The sequence below is a fragment of the Salmo trutta genome, chromosome 8 (assembly GCF_901001165.1).
Source record: "Salmo trutta chromosome 8, fSalTru1.1, whole genome shotgun sequence".
NCBI lineage: Eukaryota > Metazoa > Chordata > Actinopteri > Salmoniformes > Salmonidae > Salmo > Salmo trutta.
The window spans coordinates 11,153,652-11,176,085 of NC_042964.1; the positions used below are offsets into that span (position 1 = coordinate 11,153,652).

Below are 22,434 nucleotides of genomic sequence, written 5' to 3' on the forward strand. Positions count from 1 at the left end.
TCTGCTCTGTTCTGACCAATGGTGAGCATTTCAATCAATTTAGTGCCTGCCTTATGTTTCAATTGGTTAAAGAAGAAAACGTAAGCTACAATTGGTCATGCGTCTTATGAAATGTATTATTCATGTTATGATCTTGTGTAGCCAATTAACGTTTTACTACACAGATCCATAACCCGCCTCCTGACTGTTCAGCCCCTGCTTCGTTGAGTGTGTCAACCTGTACCAAAGTATCCAGTCTATATAAACACGCGTTGGCTGCTTTCAAACTCAGATGCGCGTAGAGCGCACTGGAGTGTAGATCAGGAAAAGGGAAGGGGACAGCTGGTAGCCATAGTGGATAGGAGTAAAACGTAAATAAATAGACTCCAAGGGCAATAACCAACGTGGGTCTTCGTGATATCGCCTTCGGAGACATTCCGGTCACCGTTGGCGGCCTGGCCAGAGTCCTGGTGGCATTTAAAGCTGTTCTTTCTTACAAAAGCGGCGTGCCGAGGGAGGACGCTTCTCTTTGAATAGACAGGATGCACGGACCGCCCTCCGGCGACAGCGCATGCCCATTGCGCCTCATCAAGAGAGTGCAATTCGGCATCATCAGCCCAGATGAGCTTGTAGGTTTTGCTTTGGGGTGGGGGGATTCGTTTACTTTATGAACGTTCTCACATTGATCTTAACTGTACATGATAATACCTAGAATGTATTATGACAATGAAATGGATGTAGCAAGTCGTTTGCAGATAGCCTAGCAACAGCATTTTTGTAGGAAGTTCGACCAACTTTCAGCACACACACAGTATCTTTCATCTGAGCTAAGCCATATCATGAATCAAACTCCCTTTTTATATTGAAAGTTCTAAATGTAAACAAAGACAATTTTTAGCTACTTTTACTGAACTTGGCTATTTTGCTCTGCTATATTGGTGTTCCCTAAAAGTTAAATGCACAAACATTAGCAAGCCTAGATGTTCCCTCTTGTTATGACCTACAATATATGTGGGAGCTACATCGTAATAAAAGGTCACGTCAATAAAGTCAAAGTTATGCATGTTTTCTTTGTTTTATTATTAGTTTGGTATAATAGAATACATTGTTTACACAGTCCTTAATCATTGCATTGTCAATTTCCTCGCCTCCAATTGATTTTCATCTAATGAGTTGGTCCTCACACAAGTGATTTGTCAGATAGTACCAATATTGGTTTAGAAATGCAACTGATCGAAGTGTAGCACCATGTTCTAATTGAAGTGTAGGTACTGTCCATATCTTGATTCATTTACTGATTTTGTAGCAGTTATTTATTTGAATTCGTTTCCAGTGTGGCCTGGAAGAGGTTGGTTTGAGAAATATGTAAGCCATTTTTCAATGTCTGCGTAAACTTGTGACAGCTTTACTGTTTTGTGTATGTACTTGGGCTATTCATGTTTTGGAACCGGATTTGATGTTGACCATGGATGTGTCACTCTAGAAACGGATGTCGGTCACAGAAGGGGGAATCAAGTACCCCGAGACCACAGAAGGAGGACGTCCTAAACTTGGTGGGCTGATGGACCCCAGACAAGGGGTCATCGAACGATCCGGAAGGTGTCAAACGTGTGCAGGTACCAAAAGTTACCAGGCAGTCAATTTTCATCTCAATGATAATAAAACACTTGTTTTGAATTTGATAGTCATTATTTTTTTTTAATTCTCAAACCCAAACAGTTGTGGTTAAGGTTAGGTCACCACTACCGTATTGAAATGTCGTCAACAAAGCGTTGTTGTTTTTGCTATTCAGGCAACATGACAGAATGCCCGGGCCACTTCGGCCACATAGAGCTGGCAAAGCCTGTCTTCCACGTGGGTTTCGTCAACAAGATCATGAAGGTCCTCCGATGTGTCTGCTACTCGTGCTCCAAGCTTCTGGTCGACACGGTCAGTAACCCTCCGTTCCTAACTCATATCACTACCTACAGTGCAGCTACGCAGCCTATATGTAACATGTACTAATCCGCTCCTGCATTCGATTCTCTTGTGAGGCTAACGGAAATTGACCAGCACCATACCTCCGAACATCTGCGCTGCACAGCATACACACAGAATATATAGCACTACATTAACTCCTGATATATCTAATTGATTGTCATTTTATGGGTATAAGCACTATGGAATAAATCATGCTAATGATTGCATATTAGTCCTGGGAATTGCGTTACACATGTTCCAATGACTTGTTGATTTTTATTTTATATATCTTTTTTATTTAACCTTTATTTAACAAGGCAAGTCAGTTAAGAACAAATTCTTATTTTCAATGACGGCCTAGGAACAGTGGGTTATCTGCCTTGTTCAGGGGCCTAACAACACATTTTTTACCTTGTCAGCTCGGGGATTCGATCTAGCAATCTTTTGGTTACTGGCCCAATGCTCTAACCACTAGGCTACCTGCCGCCCCATAAATTATGTGATGGTCTTTCCTTCCTTCTAGAATAACCCAAAGATCAAAGACATCCTGCAGAAGTCCAAGGGGCAGCCCAGGAAGCGTCTGACCCACGTGTACGACCTGTGTAAAGGCAAGAACATCTGCGAGGGCGGAGAGGAGATGGACAACAAGTTTGGAGTGGACCAGCAGGAGCAAGACAGTGAGGACATCACTAAGGAGAAGGTACTTTAAACGGGGATGCTTGTCGACATATCATTTGTAGGACATCGATACTTAAAACATGTATTGTTTTTGTTCTCTTTGTCTGCTTCATCTCCCTTAGTAACATCTGTCTGATTCTGTTTCCTCTTGTAACACACACCCTCTCACTCTCTCCCATGCACACACACTCTCTCCCTGACACTCCCAGGGCCACGGTGGCTGTGGGCGCTACCAGCCGCGTATCCGCCGGTCGGGCCTGGAGCTGTACGCTGAGTGGAAGCATGTGAACGAGGACTCACAGGAGAAGAAGATCCTGCTGAGCCCAGAGCGCGTCTACGAGATCTTCAAGCGTATCTCGGACGAGGAGGATGTCATCCTGGGCTTGGACCCCAAGTTCTCCCGGCCCGAGTGGATGATCGTCACAGTACTCCCCGTGCCGCCACTGGCTGTCCGGCCCGCCGTCGTCATGCAGGGCTCTGCTCGTAACCAGGTGAGGAGGAACGACTAACTGTTAAAGATACATTTTGAGATTGTTTAAGTTTTACCTCCGTCGTTTACCTCTGTTTAACCACATCGTGTCCTTTTTGTTTCTTTTGCCCAGGACGACTTGACACACAAGCTGGCCGACATCGTCAAGATCAACAACCAGCTGCGGCGGAACGAGCAGAGCGGCGCGGCGGCCCACGTCATCGCAGAGGACGTGAAGCTGCTGCAGTTCCACGTGGCCACCATGGTGGACAATGAGCTGCCAGGCCTGCCCAGGGTACACACAGCTGCAGTGACACTTGAGAGGGCACCAATTGGCACAACATTACTGTACTTCTTACCCTTGCCGATGTGTAGTGTTACTATAAAGCTTTACTCTTACTGTTTTGGTTTGAATTGAAGACTGTTAAATTAGATTAGAAGTAACACCAAATGAAATTTCAGAACACATAGAAAAACATATTCACAGACTATTGGATGCTTCAAAACTGTTATGTTTAAAAACTGATAAGACGGACAACTATTCAACCCATAATAACTGGGTTTATTTCATTTTCAATGATTACTGATAGTTGAAAAGGATAATCTGTTCTGAATGTGCTTGTGCTGATCTCTGACTTAATCTCAACTCCCAGGCGATGCAAAAATCGGGCCGCCCACTTAAATCCCTCAAACAGCGTCTGAAGGGGAAGGAGGGGCGAGTCCGAGGTAACCTGATGGGGAAACGTGTGGACTTCTCCGCCCGAACCGTCATCACCCCCGACCCCAACCTCCAGATCGACCAAGTGGGCGTCCCGCGCTCCATCGCAGCCAACATGACCTTCCCTGAAATCGTCACACCCTTTAACATTGACAGGTACGCCCTGAAATGTTGACGGGCACACCCTGAAACGTTGACATCTACCTTTACGTCATTGAGATAAAGTAATTGATTAAACTGACAGAATTGTGTATTGGTTATAATGCTGGCTGTCCTATATGTCACCAGGTTACAGGAGCTGGTGCGCAGAGGCAACAGCCAATATCCCGGAGCCAAATATATCATCCGCGACAACGGGGACAGAATCGACCTGCGGTTTCACCCCAAACCAAGTGACCTTCACCTCCAGATTGGCTACAAGGTAACCCTCAAAAGACAAGATGGTCGTTATTTATCATGGAATGTTTACTAAGGAATATGATTGACATGAACTTGATGTAATGCAATGTCACTTTTATAAACTAAATTTTGTCACCCTCAGGTGGAAAGACATATGTGCGATGGTGACATCATTATCTTCAACAGACAGCCCACGCTACATAAAATGTCTATGATGGGGCACAGAGTCCGAATCTTGCCCTGGTCCACCTTTCGAATGAACCTCAGGTACTACTATCAAGTCCTGAATGATCCCTTCAAGTCTGTCAGCCCACGCCCAGTTACAGGCCACGCCCAGGCAGGATACCTGAGGAGTTATTGTTTGTTGGTGTAAACACTGACAAGAATGTTGGGTAGAAAATTGATATAGAACCTATTGTCATCAAATATAATTTCTCAACTTACATTTTCTCAAATTGAAAGCAAATGTTAACGCATAAGACACATTACATATCATTGAACATATGACATCAAGCAGATCCTGGATGGTGACATTAACCACTCTGGTCCCCCCTCCCTCCTCCGTCCTGCTCCACAGTGTAACCACCCCGTACAATGCTGACTTTGACGGGGACGAGATGAACCTGCATCTCCCCCAGTCCCTGGAGACGAGAGCTGAGATCCAGGAGCTTGCCATGGTGCCTCGGATGATCGTCACCCCCCAGTCCAACAGGCCCGTCATGGGCATCGTGCAGGACACCCTCACAGCGGTGCGCAAGTTCACCAAGAGGGATGTCTTCCTAGAGCGGGTAAGGAGGGCCGCATTAGGGATCGATCAGCCCAAAGTCAATGTTTGTCAGGAATTTTAGACATCAATACACAGCACTATGCTAAACAAAAATGGAACGCTTGTAAAAGTTGGCGTAAGATTGTTGAAGACGATCACAAAAAACACACACACACACTTCGAAAAACACACACTCATCTTCCTACACTCATTCTGGAACATGATCTGTCCCCCAGGGCGATGTGATGAACCTCCTGATGTTCCTGTCCACGTGGGACGGCAAGGTGCCCCAGCCAGCCATCCTGAAGCCCCGGCCGCTCTGGACGGGCAAGCAGATCTTCAGCCTCATCATCCCGGGCCACATCAACGCCATCCGAACACACAGCACCCACCCAGACGAGGAGGACAGTGGGCCCTACAAACACATCTCCCCTGGGGACACCAAGGTAAAATACTGAACACTCAGCTGGCTAAACACCCTGAGATGCTCATGTGGCAATGAGGATTTGTAGGGAAAAAAATCCTCTTGTATTGTTAGTGTGTGCAGAATCCAGGGTCTTATTTTTGTCATTTTGTACATCCCAGGTGATAGTGGAGAATGGAGAGCTGATCATGGGCATCCTGTGTAAGAAGTCCCTGGGTACCTCTGCTGGCTCCCTGGTCCACATCTGCTTCCTGGAGATGGGCCACGACGTCACCCGCCTCTTCTACTCCAACATCCAGACGGTGGTCAATAACTGGCTGCTCATTGAGGGTAAGGACCTGGGTTGGGCTGAGCTGGGTGGAATGGTCAGATTAGGAAAAGGCAACTCATTTAAAATCCACTTGAAGTAAACAATTAACTGGTTCGATTTTGTGTCTAAACTAATCTAAATGCAGATATTTTAGTCAATATTTCCTCCGTTCTTAATATTCATATACTCTCTCTAGGTGCCTCGATTGGTATTGGTGATTCTATTGCTGATGCAAAGACTTACCTTGACATTCAGAACACCATCAAGAAGGCCAAGCAGGATGTAATAGAGGTAAGTCCCTTCTCTCATCGGGAGCTTTCTTCAAAGTTCCAGAATATTCCTTGAAAAATAATTCCTCTTGTACTCATGATGGGGAAATCCCCTGAAAATTCCTTAGAAAAAATATAGAATGGAATGGAATAGATATGATCCCTAGCCAAGCTCCACTATCTAACTCCGTCACATTTTCTTCCTGCATTCCTCTCCAGGTCATTGAGAAGGCCCACAACAACGAGTTGGAGCCCACCCCTGGTAACACGCTGAGGCAGACCTTTGAGAACCAGGTGAATCGCATCCTGAACGACGCCCGTGACAAAACAGGTTCCTCCGCCCAGAAGTCCCTGTCTGAGTACAACAACTTCAAGTCCATGGTGGTGGCCGGCTCCAAAGGCTCCAAGATTAACATCTCTCAGGTATGCCCAAACAGGGCTGTGTTCAGTAGGGAAAACATTTTGAAACGGGCAGGGACTACCTCAACCTATCCAATAAGAAATGCACCTTTTTGTTTTCCATTACAAATGTTTTAAAACGTTTCACTAGGGTCTGCTCTACCGAACACGACCCAGGGTTGTTTCAGACATCAATGGGTTTTTGATCGGCACAGAATCATTGGCACTTTATTCCTGTATGGATGACGGCAGAAAACAGTCCTCAATTTACACCTACTAACTTCAATTGTCTTCTTTGTCTAACCATCTCTCTCTCTGTGGCCCTCAGGTTATTGCTGTGGTGGGGCAGCAGAACGTGGAGGGTAAACGTATCCCCTTTGGCTTCAAGCACCGCACGCTCCCCCACTTCATCAAGGATGACTACGGCCCTGAGAGCAGAGGCTTCGTGGAGAACTCGTACCTGGCTGGCCTCACGCCCACGGAGTTCTTTTTCCACGCCATGGGAGGCAGAGAGGGGCTTATTGACACGGCTGTGAAGACCGCCGAAACTGGTGAGTGAAGGGGCTGAGGCATGAGAGATGTTAGGGACAGAGACAGGGAGAGGGAAGAGGTAGGGGTTAGGGTCAGACTGGTGGGGGGAAGGGCTTGAGGTTAGGTTCAGGGTTTAAGCTCGTTAGAAGCACTGGTTAATGAAGGGTACGAGGGGTAAGAAGGGGTGAAGGTTACGACCCCGGCACGATTAGGGAGAGGAGACTAGAGGCGTGATCACATAGCTAGTTGACTCGGTGGTTGAAATGCTCTTCGAACCTCTTTCCTCATCTGGTTCCTTCAGGTTACATCCAGCGTCGTCTGATCAAGTCCATGGAGTCTGTGATGGTGAAGTACGACGCCACCGTGAGGAACTCCATCAACCAGGTGGTGCAGCTGCGCTACGGAGAGGACGGCCTGGCCGGGGAGGCTGTGGAGTTCCAGAACATGGCCACGCTCAAACCCTCCAACAAGGCCTTCGAGAAGAAGTGAGTGGTGAAGGGAAGTGGGATTGCTGGGGAAGACAATGACGGCTAGAGTTTTGGGTGTGGTGTAATTCGGCTCACCTACCCCGGATTTGTTTGAGCTGTCTTGCCAACGCCTAAGGTCATGGCAACAAGCATAGGAGTTAGCTGTATGGGAAAGACAGATCTGGGACCAGACTGAGGCTCTCACTGAGCTCTGTGTTAATGTCATATTGCCACTTAGTCATTTGAGGATTCACTAAGGTTCTTGAACTAGTACAAGCCCTTCTCTTCTCGTAATGATTGACAGTGTAACGACAAACCCAAACACTGGATTTCATAGTCTCCACCTCTCCACGGCCATCTTATTTATCACGTAGACTCTAATGCCAACGCTCTTAAGTACAGCAGCTCACTGTCCACAGGCCACACATCCAGGGTCAACTGGCTTAACTCTCCACTGTCAGTCTGTCGGTCTCCCCTCTTATCTCGTCCCTCCCTAAACCACCTCCCCTCTTATCTCGTCCCTCCCTAAACCACCTCCCCTCTTATCTCGTCCCTCCCTAAACCTCCTCCCCTCTTATCTCGTCCCTCCCTAAACCTCCTCCCTCTTATCTCGTCCCTCCCTAAACCACCTCCCCTCTTATCTCGTCCCTCCCTAAACCTCCTCCCATCTTATCTCGTCCCTTCCTAAACCACCTCCCTCGGCCACTAGGTTCAGGTTTGACTGCACCAATGAGCGGGCGCTGCGGCGCACCCTGCAGGAGGACGTGGTGAAGGACGTGATGACCAACGCCCAGGTGCAGAGTTCCCTGGAGAGAGAGTATGAAAAGATGAAGGAGGACAGAGAGATTCTGAGGGCCATCTTCCCCACTGGGGACAGCAAGGTGAGAGGGGGACTGAGACGCACACACACACACACACACACACACACACACACACACAAGCATATGAACACACAATGGCTTATTTGCGCATCTCCAGATTCTACACATGTACACATCTCCACACATGCACACTCATTCACTTCCATGTACTCCCAGGAACACTCCCACTCCCACATGTCACCACTGCAAGCATATCCCACTGATTCAGCCCAATGCATTAGGTCTTTACAGTACTAAAGAAGTTATGTCCCTGCTCCCCACTAGGTGGTGCTTCCATGCAACCTGGCCAGGATGATCTGGAACGCCCAGAAGATCTTCAGGATCAACCCCCGCACCCCCACAGACCTCAACCCCCTACGAGTGGTAGAGGGTGGGTACCACAATCATACACTCTGCAGCCACCATAGACCCATATTGTAAACCGTCTAAAGATGTGCCATATAGTCAGTCAGAGCCAGAACACTTCTGTTTTTAACCCAGGGAATGATTCAGACCTGGGACACCAGGTGAGTGCAATTATAAGTGTAGTTAGAAACGCTAAGCAGACCGGTATTGATTAGCCCTGGTCTAAGTTGTAAAAGGTTGATACCATTCATTTTCTATGGCCACTTGGATTGTGAATAGGCCTCTGAGCTATCACACCATCACATGAAGTGACCGTGATGGGTGAAAGTTGATCACACCCATTGTCAACCATGTCATTCATTGGAATGATTCACAAATCATGTGAACAAAGCGATTGTAGTCTGGCCTATGGCCTGCCCCCAAGCTGCGCTCCTTACAGACGGCTATAAAAAGCTTCTGGTGCCCAACCATATTCCTAACGCTATGAAGACTAGGATGCTGAGAGAGATGGTGTGATCCTTTACTCAGTACTGCACTACACGGAGTACAGTATTGTGCTTCAAGGGCCCTATTCAGACTTGGAAGTAAGTTGACTTGACATGTACTGAAGTCAGAAAATGCTGGACTTAAGTCCATGTTTTATTAACTTAAATCCACGTTAAGTCTACGTGTCTCAAGCCTGAATTGGGCACAAAGTGCCTCGGTCACAGTGACGTTTGTTGTCATGAAGACCAAGACGTGCTGTGTTAGAAGACCATAGTACTTGATATGCTACAGTAAGAGGTTACCCGATTCATTCTGTCATTCCAATGACTACCTTTTGGTGTACAATGCATCATTCTAAAAATAAGGACTAGCTGCACTTCTTTCAGTAACTAAGTAAATGTTGACACCTGCCATCTTGGTACCAAATTTCTCTCTCGCAAAAAGCAATTTTAACTCGACCACTAAGCCAGGCTAAGTAATCATAAAATAAAACATTCTGACATTCTAAAACGTCTCCCCTCTCTTTTACACGCCGCAGGTGTCCAGGAGCTGAGTAAGAAGCTGGTGATTGTGAACGGCGAGGACCACCTGAGCAGACAGGCCCAGCAGAACGCCACCCTCCTCTTCAACATCCACCTGCGCTCCACGCTCAGCTCTCGACGCATGACAGACGAATTCCGACTGAGCACTGAGGCTTACGACTGGCTACTGGGGGAGATCGAGAGCAAGTTCAACCAGTCTATTGTGAGAAGAGCTCTACACGCACAGCATGCTGGGAGAGACTGGAAGGGGGAGGGTCAACACCAAAACTAGTTTCTATGAACTAAAGATGTTATTAGATTGAAATGAACAGTGTAAAGTAAGGTGTAGAAAACCAAGCCTACAGCTTGATGGGATCTTTTTTAAATGTTTATTAATCTAATTCAATCAACATCATTTAATGTAATTACTTCTCTACCTCCCTCTCTGTCCTCTAGGCCCACCCGGGGGAGATGGTGGGGGCGTTAGCCGCCCAGTCGCTGGGAGAACCCGCCACCCAGATGACCCTGAACACCTTCCACTACGCTGGTGTGTCGGCCAAGAACGTCACTCTGGGCGTGCCGCGTCTCAAGGAGTTGATCAACATCTCCAAGAGGCCCAAGACCCCCTCCCTCACCGTGTTCCTGCTGGGCCAGGCGGCCCGCGATGCCGAGCGGGCGAAGGATATCCTCTGTCGGCTGGAACACACCACCCTCAGAAAGGTGAACAGTGGAGAATGTGATGTGGTAGACCACAGTCAACAACTTTAGGCCAACTATCTCCTTTCTTAGGGTGTTCCTTTTCTTCGCATACTGATTTTACAACAACAACCTCTCTCTCGCTCTCCTCTCTCCCTCTCTCCAGGTGACTGCCAACACAGCCATCTACTACGACCCTAATCCCCAGAGCACGGTGGTGACGGAGGACCAGGAGTGGGTCAACGTCTACTATGAGATGCCTGACTTTGACGTGACTCGCATCTCCCCCTGGCTCCTCCGCATCGAGCTCGACCGCAAACACATGACTGACCGCAAGCTGACCATGGAGCAGATCGCAGAGAAGATCAATGCAGGTGGGGATGAATGAACACAAGCAAACAGCGCTTGATGGATCTATAATGAAGTGTTGGAAGTAAAAAGGACCATATATAATCCCTACACAACCTATTGCAAAAATGCAACCTCTTTTCTCCCTGAAGGTTTCGGAGATGATCTGAACTGTATCTTCAATGACGACAACGCCGAGAAGCTGGTCTTGCGAATTCGCATCATGAACAGCGACGAGAACAAGTTCCATGAGGATGAGGAAGTGGTGGACAAGATGGACGACGACGTGTTCCTGAGGTGCATCGAGTCCAACATGCTGACGGACATGACACTGCAGGGCATCGAGCAGATCAGCAAGGTAACCGAGGGGTCACATGCGCACACACACACACACACACTGTCAATATATACACACACACACACACACACACACACTCAAAATACACCATCACTTGGGCACCATTTTACATCTCAGCCCCTAATACTCTTAGCTACCTCCCTTATCCTTTACTACATTACCATCTAATACTACATTACCATCTAATACTCTTAGCTACCTCCCTTATCCTTTACTACATTACCATCTAAATACTCTCAAAATCAAATCAAATGTTATTTGTCACATGCGCCAATTACAAGGGGTGTAGACCTTACCGTGAAATGGTGACTTACAAGCCCTTAACCAACAAGGCAGTTCAAGACAGTTTACTTACTAAATAAACGAAAGTAAAAAATAAAATAAAAACGATCACAATAAAATAACGAGGCTATATACAGGGGTACCGAGTCAATGTGCGGGGGTACAGGTTAGTCCAGGTAATTTGTACATGTAGGTAGGGGTAAAGTGACTAAGTGTAGACAATAAACAGAGAGTAGCAGCAGTGTAAAAACAAAGGGGGGGGTCAATGTAAATAGTCCAGGTGGTCATTTAATTAATTGTTCAGCAGTCTTATGGCTTGGGGTAGAAGCTGTTTAAGAGCCTTTTGGACCTAGACTTGGTGCTCTGGTACCGCTTGCCATGCGATAGCAGAGAGAACAGTCTATGACTTGGGTGACTGGAGTCTTTGACAATTTTTGGGGCCTTCCTCTGACACCACCTAGTATATAGGTCCTGAATGGCAGGAAGCTTGGCCCCAATGATAGATTGGGCCATACTCACTACCGTCTGTAGCGCCTTATGTTCGGATGTCGAGCAGTTGCCATACCAGGCTTTGATGCAACCGGTCAGAATGCTCTCGATGGTGCAGCTGTATAACTTTTTGAGGATCTGGTGACCCATGCCAAATCTTTTCAGTGTCCTGAGGGTGAAAAGTTTGTGTCATGCCCTCTTCACAACTGTCTTGTTGTGTTTGGACCATGATAGTTTGTTGGTAATGTGGATGCGAATTGGAGTGGGTCTAGGGTTTCCGAGATGATGGTGTTGATATGAGCCATGACCAGCCTTTCAAAGCACTTCATGGCTTCTGAAGTGAGTGCTACTGGGCGAGAGTCATTTAGGCAAGTTACCTTTGCTTTCTTGGGCACAGGGACTATGGTGGTCTGCTTGAAACATGTAGGTATTACAGACTCGGTCAGGGAGAGGTTGAAAATGTCTGTGAAGACACTTGCCAGTTGGTCCGTGCATGATCTGAGTACACGTCCTGGAAATCCGTCTGGCCCCGCGGCCTTGTGAATGTTGACCTGTTTTAAGGGCTTGCTCACATCGGCTACAGAGAGCGTAATCACACAGTCGTCCGGAACAGCTGGTGCTCTCATGCATGCTTCAGTGTTGCTTGCCTCGAAGCGAGCATAAAAGGCATTTAGCTCGTCTGGTAGGCTCGCGTCACTGGGAAACTCGCGGCTGGTTTCCCTTTGTAGTCCGTTTGCAAGCCCTGCTGCATCCAGAAAACGTCAGAGCCGGTGTAGTAGGATTCAATCTTAGTCCTGTATTGACGCTTTGCCTGTTTGATGGTTCATCTGAGGGCATAGCAGGATTTGTTATAAGCGTTCAGATTAGTTTCCCGTTTTCTTGAAAGCGGCAGCTCTAGCCTTTAGCTTGGTGCGAATGTTGCCTGTAATCCATGGTCTCTGGTTGGGATATGTACGTACAGTCACTGTGGGTATGACGTCGCCGATGCACTTTATTAATGAAGTTGGTGACTGAGGTGGTATACTCCTCAATGCTATTGGATGAATCCCGGAACATATTCCAGTCTGTGCTAGCAAAACAGTCCTGTAGCGTAGCATCCGCGTCGTCTGACCATTTCTGTATTGAGCGAGTCACTGGTACTTCCTGCTATAATTTTTGGATAGAATTATGGTCAGATTTGCCAAATGGAGGGCGAGCTTAAGTTTCTGTGTGTGGCGTAAAGGTGGTCTAGAGTTGTTTTTTTCCTCCTCTGGTTGCACATGTGACATGGAGGTAGAAAGGAGGTAAAACTGATTTAAGTTTGCCTGCATTAAAGTCCCCGGCCACGCTTCTGGATGAGCATTTTCTTGTTTGCTTATAGGCTTTTGCACTCAACGAGCTGTATAAAGCCATAAGCAGTCAGCATTGTTTGTGGCGGTAAATAGACGGCTACGAAAAATATTGATAGTGTGGTCTACCTCGAAACTTCCTTAATATTAGACATTGTACACCAGCTGCTATTGACAAATACACACACCCCACCCCTCGTCTTACCAGACGTACCTCACTTATCTACCTCTTAGCTACCACCCTTATCCTTTACTACATTACCATCTAATACTCTAAGCTACCTCCCTTGTCCGTTACTACATTACCACTGACTTAACACACACTGGTTGACCTAAACAATATGGCTGAAACCTATCCAGATCGTTAACCCATCAGGTATTGATCTTCGTCTCCTCTCCCTAGGTGTACATGCACTTGCCCCAGACAGACAACAAGAAGAAGATCATCATTACAGAGGAGGGAGAGTTCAAGGCCCTGCAGGAGTGGATCCTGGAGACAGATGGCGTGGGACTGATGAGGGTCCTCAGTGAGAAGGACGTGGACCCTGTCAGGACCACCTCCAACGACATTGTAGAGATCTTCACGGTACGGATAGATTCCATAGTTACCGATAGCTACGCTAGTTGTAATAGCTACGCTAGTTGTGATGGCAACCGATTGCTACGGTAGTTATGATGGTGTTACGAAACCGATTAACTAGCATGCTAATATTGTTGCACTCGCTAAGATTAGGGGTCATAGGCCTAGGTACATGGTCTGTAACCAAAATGTGTGCATTAATGTGAGAAATCAGCATTTGAGGACCGTGTTGGATGCACATGTGCCCAGGGAGACAACAACCTTCCGTTGTGTCCAGGGCCAGCTCTGTCTTGACTCCTTTGGGTCGGTGAGCCCTAGCAAATTATGTTAGGATGGTGACAGAAACCAATAGATACAGAAAGGAAAACTACAAACAGGCATGCCTAAAAAATCTAAAAAAAGGTCTAATGGCCACCAAACTCACAGCTTGCAAGCTGGGACATTGACACACAATCTTAAATGATAACAAATAATGTAAAAAATGTATAAATACACACACACACACACACACACACAGTGCCTTTGGAAAGTATTCAGACCCCTTGACTTTTTCCACATTTTGTTAGGTTACAGCCTTCTAAAATTGATCGTATTGTTTTTTTCCCCTCATCAATCTACATACAATACCGAATAATGACAAAGCAAAAACAGGTTTCAGAAGGGGGACAGAAATAAAATAAAAAAAACAGAAATATCACATTTACATAAGTATTCAGACCCTTTACTCAGGACTTTGTTGAAGCACCTTTGACAGCGATTACAGGTCGGGTTCAAGTCCGATCTCTGGCTGGGCCACTCAAGGACATTCAGAGACTTGTCCCGAAGCTACTCCTGCATTGTCTTGGCTGCGTGCTTAGGGTCGTTGTCCTGTTGAAAGGTGAACCTTCACCCCATCTGAGGTCCTGGGTGCTCTGGTGCAGGTTTTCATCAAGGATCTCTGTATTTTGCTCTGTTCATCTTTGCCTCGATCCTGACTAGTCTCCCAGTCCCTGCCTCTGAAAAACATCCCCACAGTATGATTCTGCCACCACCATGGTTCACCGTAGGGATGGTGCCAGGTTTCCTTCAGATGTGACACTTGGCATTCAGGCCAAAGAGTTCAATCTTGCTTTCATCATAGCAGATTAGTCTTTAGGTGCCTTTTGGCAAACTAAGCAGGCTGTCATGTGCCTTGGTCACTTGACCGTAAAGGCCTGATTGGTGGAGTGCTGCAGAGATGGTTGTTCTTCTGGAAGGTTCTCGCATCTCCACAGAGGAACTCTAGCGCTCTGTCAGTCACCATCGGGTTCTTGGTCACCTACCTGACCAAGGCCCTTCTTCCACGTTTGCTCAGTTTGGCCGGCCGGCCACCTCTAGGAAGAGTCTTGGTGGTTCCAAACTTCTTCCATTTAAGAATGATGGAGGCCACTGTGTTCTTGGGGACCTTCAATTCAGCAGAACCTTTTTGGTACCCTTCTCTAGATCTGTGCCTTGACACAATCCTATCTCGAAGCTCTACGGACAAATCCTTTGACCTAATGGTTTGGTTTTTGCTCTGATATGCACTGTCAACTGTGGGACCTTATATAGACAGGTGTGTGTCTTTCCAAATCATGTCCAATTGAATTGACCACAGGTGGACTCCAAGTTGTAGAAACATCTCAAGGATGATCAATGGAAGCAGGATGCACCTAAGCTCAATTTTGAGTCTCATAGCAAAGGGTCTGAATACTTATGTAAATAAGGTATTTCTATTTTACATTTTTAATAAATGAGCAAACATTTCAAAAAATCTGTTTTCGCTTTGTCATTATGGGGTATTGTGTGTAGATTGCTGAAGATTTGTATTTATTTAATACATTTTAGAATAAGGCTGTAACGTAAAGAATTTTGGAAAAAGTCTACTGAGTACTTTCCCAAAGGCACTGTATATATATAAAAAAATGTTACTCCACTGCTAAACCTGAAAAGTACATGAATTGCCGCATAGCCCAAACATGTCAGTATTTTTTGCGATATTTGTAACCCATTCCCCTCTCCTCCTTTCTAGGTGCTGGGTATCGAGGCTGTACGTAAGGCGCTGGAGAGGGAGTTGAACCACGTCATCTCCTTTGACGGTTCCTACGTCAACTACCGCCACTTGTCGTTGCTTTGCGACACCATGACGTGCCGCGGTCACCTGATGGCTATCACACGTCACGGCATCAACAGACAGGACACGGGACCTCTCATGAAGTGCTCCTTTGAGGAGACGGTAAGAGTCACGTGAGGGGGCAGGGAAAAGTGGAAGGGCGCTGGGAGGATGTTTCAGAGGTATTGGTATAAGTTAGTTTTCTTCATTAGAACATATTTATGACTTGTGTAACAATTCTAGTCACCGTCCTTAATAGTAGGAGTACTGAAATGTACAGTACCTAGCCTGGGGGTCCAGGTGTCACTGATTGGCCTTGTTCCCAGGTTTGGATCGGACCCTATTGGGAAACAATGAAAATCAGCATTAAGCTACTTTTGATTTGAGAAAAGGGGGCCTCCTGTTCTTACACTCCCTCCCTGTCCCAGGTGGATGTGCTGATGGAGGCGTCATCCCACGGGGAGAGTGACCCTATGAAGGGTGTGTCTGAGAACATTATGCTGGGCCAGCTGGCCCCCTGCGGGACGGGCTGCTTTGACCTGCTGCTGGACGCTGAGAAGTGTAAATACGGCATGGAGATCCCCACCAACATCCCCGGTATCAGCGTGGCTGGACGTGAGTGGCCACGAATATTCCACACAGTGAATAATAAAATTAAGCGAGAATTGAAATGGAATTGTTCAGCCTGTGGACATTTTCAATCACCAGATTTACATTTTCGATTGTATGTTGAAATGTATTGGTGTGGACTGATTGAACAACATAGACAACATAGGAAATGTGTGTGCATGTATGTTCTCAGAATGTCTGTTTTTCTTCAAAGTATCCATGCAATTTAGCAACTCATATATATGGATACATCTCAATGAAGATATGAAATGTGGTCTAAAATGTGTCTTCCTTTCCACAGCCACCGGAATGTTCTTTGGCTCGGCGCCCAGCCCCATGAGTGGCATGTCCCCAGCCATGACCCCCTGGAACACTGGAGCCACCCCCGCCTATGGTGCCTGGTCCCCCAGCATTGGTAAGGCTCAACCTGGGTGGACTTTGACAATATCCTGGGGGTACAGCATGGTCCATCCCACCTGCTACCGTACTGTTCTGTTGACTCATGCCCTGACTCTCTACTGTTCTGTTGACTCATGCCCTGACTCTCTACTGTTCTGTTGACTCATGCCCTGACTCTCTACTGTTCTGTTGACTCATGCCCTGACTCTCTACTGTTCTGTTGACTCATGCCCTGACTCTCTACTGTTCTGTTGACTCATGCCCTGACTCTCTACTGTTCCATTGACTCATGCCCTGACTCTCTACTGTTCTGTTGACTCATGCCCTGACTCTCTACTGTTCCGGTGACTCATGCCCTGACTCTCTACTGTTCCGGTGACTCATGCCCTGACTCTCTACTGTTCTGTTGATTCATGCCCTGACTCTCTACTGTTCCATTGACTCATGCCCTGACTCTCTACTGTTCTGTTGACTCATGCCCTGACTCTCTACTGTTCCGTTGACTCATGCCCTGACTCTCTACTGTTCCGGTGACTCATGCCCTGACTCTCTACTGTTCCGGTGACTCATGCCCTGACTCTCTACTGTTCTGTTGACTCATGCCCTGACTCTCTACTGTTCCGTTGACTCATGCCCTGACTCTCTACTGTTCCGGTGACTCATGCCCTGACTCTCTACTGTTCCATTGACTCATGCCCTGACTCTCTACTGTTCCATTGACTCATGCCCTGACTCTTTCTGACCTCCAGGTAGCGGGATGACTCCCGGAGCAGCAGGCTTCTCTCCCAGCGCAGCATCCGACGCCAGTGGCTTCTCTCCGGGCTACTCCCCGGCCTGGTCCCCTACCCCTGGATCTCCTGGGTCCCCGGGGCCAGCCAGCCCCTACATCCCCTCTCCAGGTTGGTCACCATACAAAACAACCAGTTTGGTTCGAAATACCAACTGACACAGGAGTGACTGCATTACCTTTTTCCATGTTAGAGGAATAACACTGAAGCTTGATGTTCTGTGTACAAGTTTTCTTTATTTCTCATGTCTCTACGTTTTTACTTTTCCAGGAGGTGCGATGTCTCCCAACTACTCGCCCACCTCCCCCGCCTACGAGCCCCGCTCTCCTGGGGGATACACCCCCCAAAGCCCAGGCTACTCCCCAACCTCCCCCTCGTACTCCCCAACCTCCCCCTCTTACTCCCCCACCAGCCCCAACTACAGCCCCACCTCCCCCTCGTACTCCCCAACCTCCCCCTCGTACTCACCAACCTCCCCCTCGTACTCCCCAACCTCCCCTAGTTACTCCCCCACGTCCCCCTCCTACTCCCCAACCTCCCCCTCGTACTCTCCAACCTCCCCAAGTTACTCCCCCACGTCCCCCTCTTACAGCCCTACGTCCCCAAGCTACAGCCCTACGTCCCCAAGCTACTCCCCCACCTCGCCTAGCTACTCCCCCACCTCGCCTAGCTACTCCCCCACCTCACCCTCTTACTCCCCCACCTCCCCCTCCTACTCCCCCACCTCCCCCTCCTACTCCCCCACATCTCCCTCTTACTCCCCCACCTCTCCAAGCTACAGCCCCTCTTCACCCAACTACACCCCCACCTCCCCCTCCTACTCCCCCACCTCCCCCTCCTACTCCCCCACCTCCCCAAACTACACCCCCACCAGCCCCAACTACTCCCCCACCTCCCCCTCTTATTCCCCCACCTCCCCGTCCTACTCTCCCTCCAGCCCGCGCTTCACCCCCCAATCGCCCACCTACACCCCCAGTTCTCCCTCTTACAGCCCCAGCTCGCCCTCCTACTCACCCACCTCGCCCAAATACACCCCTACGTCCCCCTCTTACTCCCCCAGCTCTCCAGAGTACACCCCCACCTCCCCCAAATACTCCCCCACCTCGCCCAAGTACTCTCCGACCTCTCCCAAATACTCACCCACCTCCCCAACTTACTCACCGACGACGCCCAAGTACAGCCCCACTTCGCCCACCTACTCGCCCACCTCGCCCACCTACACCCCCACCAGCCCCAAGTACTCCCCTACCTCCCCAACATACTCTCCAACCTCACCCAAATACTCTCCCACCTCCCCCACCTACTCACCAACTAGCCCCAAAGGGTCCACCTACAGCCCCCTGTCTCCGGGCTACAGCAACCCCTCGCCCAGCTTCACCCTCACCAGCCCGGCCATCAGCCCAGACGACAGTGACGAGGAAAACAACTGAGGGAGCCAGGAGGAGAAGAGGGGGCTGAGGAGCCTCTCCCTGCCCCAATCCAAGCCCCCGGGCTGGATAACTGAAGGATAGCCTCTCTGCTGGAGGTGTCGTGGTTTGGGTGGACAAAGAAAAAAAAAAAAACCCTGGGCATCCCACTTGTGAATTTTATATTTTGGGGACCATTGTACCCCCAGCCTTGTCCAACTTGGGGGTGGGGGGGGTCCCTAAAAATATTTCCTACTATTGTATTTGATAGAATTGAACAGTTTTGCCAGGAGAAATGGCTGCCTTTTGAACTAGAAGTTTTGTTTCTGTTATTAATTTTCATGCAGGGGGTTGAAGCAGAGTAGAGGAAAGCAGAGGGGAGGGAGATGTGGTTACCACGTTGACAAAAACCTCCCTCCTTCTCACCCCCCTGTTTCCCAGCACCCAGTCTCTCTCTCTGAACTTCACTGTTGGATGTATAGTTGTAGGGGAGAGTATTGCCAAAAGCCTTGAAAAATCTACCAGTGGATTGTATTTCTCTCCTTAAAAAGCTTCCAAGAAAAAGAACCAGAGTAGAGTTGAGGTGATCTTTATTGCAGATTTTACTAAAACGTATCTTTAGTTTTTCAGTTTTTCTAAATCTACAGTTGCTGTTTTGGTTGGAAGAAAAAATTGAGCTAATGCTTTTGATATATCAAATCTATTTGTATTTGTCACATGCACCAAATACAACAGGTGTAGACCTTACGGTGAAATGCTTAGTTACAAGCCCTTAACCAACAATGCAGTTCATGAAATAGAGTTAAGAAAATATTGACTAAATAAACTAAAGAAGGCTGGCCAGCGTTGAGATGAACAGCATAAAAGATGACATATGTGCAGTTCAGAACAGTGGAAGTAGAGTAATGGAAAGGGTTGCCATGATACTGCAGGTCAGCACATAGTCCAGGGCTGCAAATGAAGACTGCCTAGGACGACAGATGGTCAGGTCATGGATGCAGAAAGCCGAAAGGGAGATGTTGACGTATTGTCACCTCTCTATGACATTCCAAATAAACCCCTTTACCCTCACCCCAAAGACAAGCCTGAAAGATGTCAAAAAACAGCCACCAGCATCCCTGTGCTCTTCACCATTAGATGAGACTTGTGTACAACAGCAAAAAGCTGATTTTTTTTCCAGCAAACCACTTCTTTCTTAAAACACTGGAAAGTATGAGGTTTATGAAAGACTTAGAATGGAATAATGAGATAATATTATTACTATTTGATTATGTTTGGTTTTAGGAGAGAACGGGGCGTTTCTAGGTGGAAGAGGGATACTAGTTGGTCGGTGTCGTTGCTTCTGTCATTGTTTATGAATGAGTAGCAACCTGTTAATACATTTTAATCATCCAGATTTAGGTTGAAGCGCTCTTATATGAAATCCCTCCCACCTTTCAATAATACGTGTTCCATAATTCTAATTAGAAAATGTAAATGAGTTCAATTTATTTAAGAAAAGAGAAACGTACTACTTGTGTGAATCAGTATAGAGGATAAATTGAGAATCCAATGATTTTGTTTTTTAAAGTATTTTTTTCTCGTTTGCTTCTGACTTGGTAAGAGCTGTTTGCAAAGAGGGTCTGTGTTCAGGTACTTTGGATGAAGGGGCAGGGAACGGAGGGGGTATGTTCGATTTCTCCCCCTTAGGGTCTCTCTTCCATTCTGTTTCCCAATCGCCTTGTTCAGTTTCTGCCATTCCGGCTCCAATTTGGGCCAAGATGGCCGCCGCGTTCTCGTTCAGTTGTAGAAAGGAAAATGTTGCATGCAGTCCATTCATGAGGCTTCCGCTAAGTGGCTCTACTACAGTTAAGGTAGAAAATGCAATGTTCAGCTTAGTGTTTTCAGTTACGCTCTTGACCGCTGGAGGGCGGCGTAGGCCCTCAGTTGAGTTGACAGAACTTCTCTAGAAGCGTCAGATTCTGTTCAGTGATTTTTAACAAAGGAGACCAGCCATTTCGGAGCACTTTTGGCCTCTACATCCCACTACATTAGTGCGTCAGTGAATCCTTGGAAGTTTATGAAAACCATGGACCAAGCATAGACAAACTTGACATTCACATCCGGGTGCTCTTACACTTTACTAGGCCTAGTTTGATTGATGAAGTGGACAAGTGTTTGATTCTCTTGCCTGTATGACTATGGAACACAGATTGTGTTTCCTCTGGTGTTCCCTCCAAGCAATAGGACAGGAAACGATACGTTCCCGACTTTTGATTGGACTAGCTGGCTTTCCTTCCCCCCTCTTCATCCACAAGTGATACTGATTATTTTCTGAAATCGGTGTTTGTCCTTTTTTCTACCAATGTATGTACCTGTGATTGGTAATCTCGGCGTTGGTGGGAGGGAAGGGGGTGGAGTACTGTATGGAACTGGGAGTCCTGAGGGAATGGAATTCGATCCCTGTGGACTTCCATGGTGGGACTGGTACTCGGATGCAGTCTGAATTTGTCGGGATCTTAATCTGGTTCATGGTCGGGAACGTATTTGGTACAACTCGCCGTCTACCAAATGTGTTTCAACAGGGGTGATTTTGAATTGACTGGACTGTACCACCTGCGTTGGATACAGGTGTTGGCAATACACTGTTGAAATCCATGCAGTTGGTCTCTCCCATCATCGCCTCATGACATGGTGTCCACTACCATCATATCCCATTGATTTACCTGTGTCGTCCAGTCAATTCAAACATACCAGGACTCGTGTGTGTGTGTGTGTGTGTGTGTGTGTGTGTGTGTGTGTGTGTCGAAGGAGAGACAGGGTTTTCTTGAGTTGGAGAAAAGACTGGACAGGGTGTCTGGGGAAAAGGAAGGATTAAAAATAAATTGCCACTGTATTGAAATCAATCCAATATGTCATTCTCTGTATGTTTTGATTTTTTGACTTGAGAAAAAAATAAAGTTTTACTACAGGTTGTGTGTCTTATTTGTAAGAGTTGCTGTCAGTACTACCAGTAAACTGAGGGATTTAACAAATCCCTTTTATATAAGTGGATATGTATAAGGAAGTATTCCATAGATCTTACCTTCTACTGGGTAAGACTAGAATGTGGGGTTAGGGTGAACGCATTCTGGATCTGAGGTTTTGATCAATAGCCCCCATATACAATAAAACTGCTGTAAGGGCTATTTGTTTTTCAGGGCACATCACTATAGTTATCATAGCTACTGCAATACGATTCATCTCCTAGTTAACAACCCTGCATGACAGGAGAGCTTGCTTCATTTCCTTACACATCTTTGCCTTAGTTTGTGGTTTAGTGACAAAGATCCAGCTGTCACCATGGCTACAGATGTAAGGGCCTAGTTCCATTTTAAACATTATCCGCTAACCCTAGCCCCTTAACGTTCAGTGTCAAAAGAGCTGGAAAATATGAATAGGTGAAAGAAACATGGTAGACA

General features: G+C 47.2%; 1 protein-coding gene across 1 annotated transcript; it reads left to right on the plus strand.

Annotated features, from left to right (window-relative positions):
- Nucleotides 1-267: 267 nt before the first annotated feature.
- Nucleotides 268-21,945, plus strand: LOC115198172 (DNA-directed RNA polymerase II subunit RPB1). Its single transcript, XM_029759923.1, has 28 exons — nt 268-608; nt 1,463-1,595; nt 1,772-1,908; nt 2,462-2,638; nt 2,826-3,107; nt 3,219-3,380; nt 3,739-3,959; nt 4,092-4,224; nt 4,345-4,469; nt 4,780-4,990; nt 5,205-5,414; nt 5,554-5,722; nt 5,899-5,993; nt 6,191-6,394; nt 6,699-6,921; nt 7,203-7,386; nt 8,078-8,249; nt 8,514-8,619; nt 9,619-9,824; nt 10,058-10,321; nt 10,464-10,671; nt 10,798-11,003; nt 13,506-13,688; nt 15,712-15,915; nt 16,221-16,407; nt 16,703-16,816; nt 17,550-17,699; nt 17,859-21,945. Exons 1-28 carry the CDS (start codon nt 522-524, stop codon nt 19,016-19,018), a joined length of 5,913 nt encoding a protein of 1,970 aa, XP_029615783.1. The 5' UTR covers nt 268-521; the 3' UTR covers nt 19,019-21,945.
- The last annotated feature ends 489 nt before the right edge of the window (nt 21,946-22,434 follow it).

Coding starts and splice junctions, on each gene's coding strand:
- LOC115198172 (XM_029759923.1), top strand. CDS start 522: ATGCACGGACCGCCCTCCGGCGACAGCGCATGCCCATTGCGCCTCATC. Junction 11,004..13,505: donor GCATCGAGCAGATCAGCAAG/GTAACCGAGGGG, acceptor TCCTCTCCCTAG/GTGTACATGCACTTGCCCCA. Junction 13,689..15,711: donor ACATTGTAGAGATCTTCACG/GTACGGATAGAT, acceptor CCTCCTTTCTAG/GTGCTGGGTATCGAGGCTGT.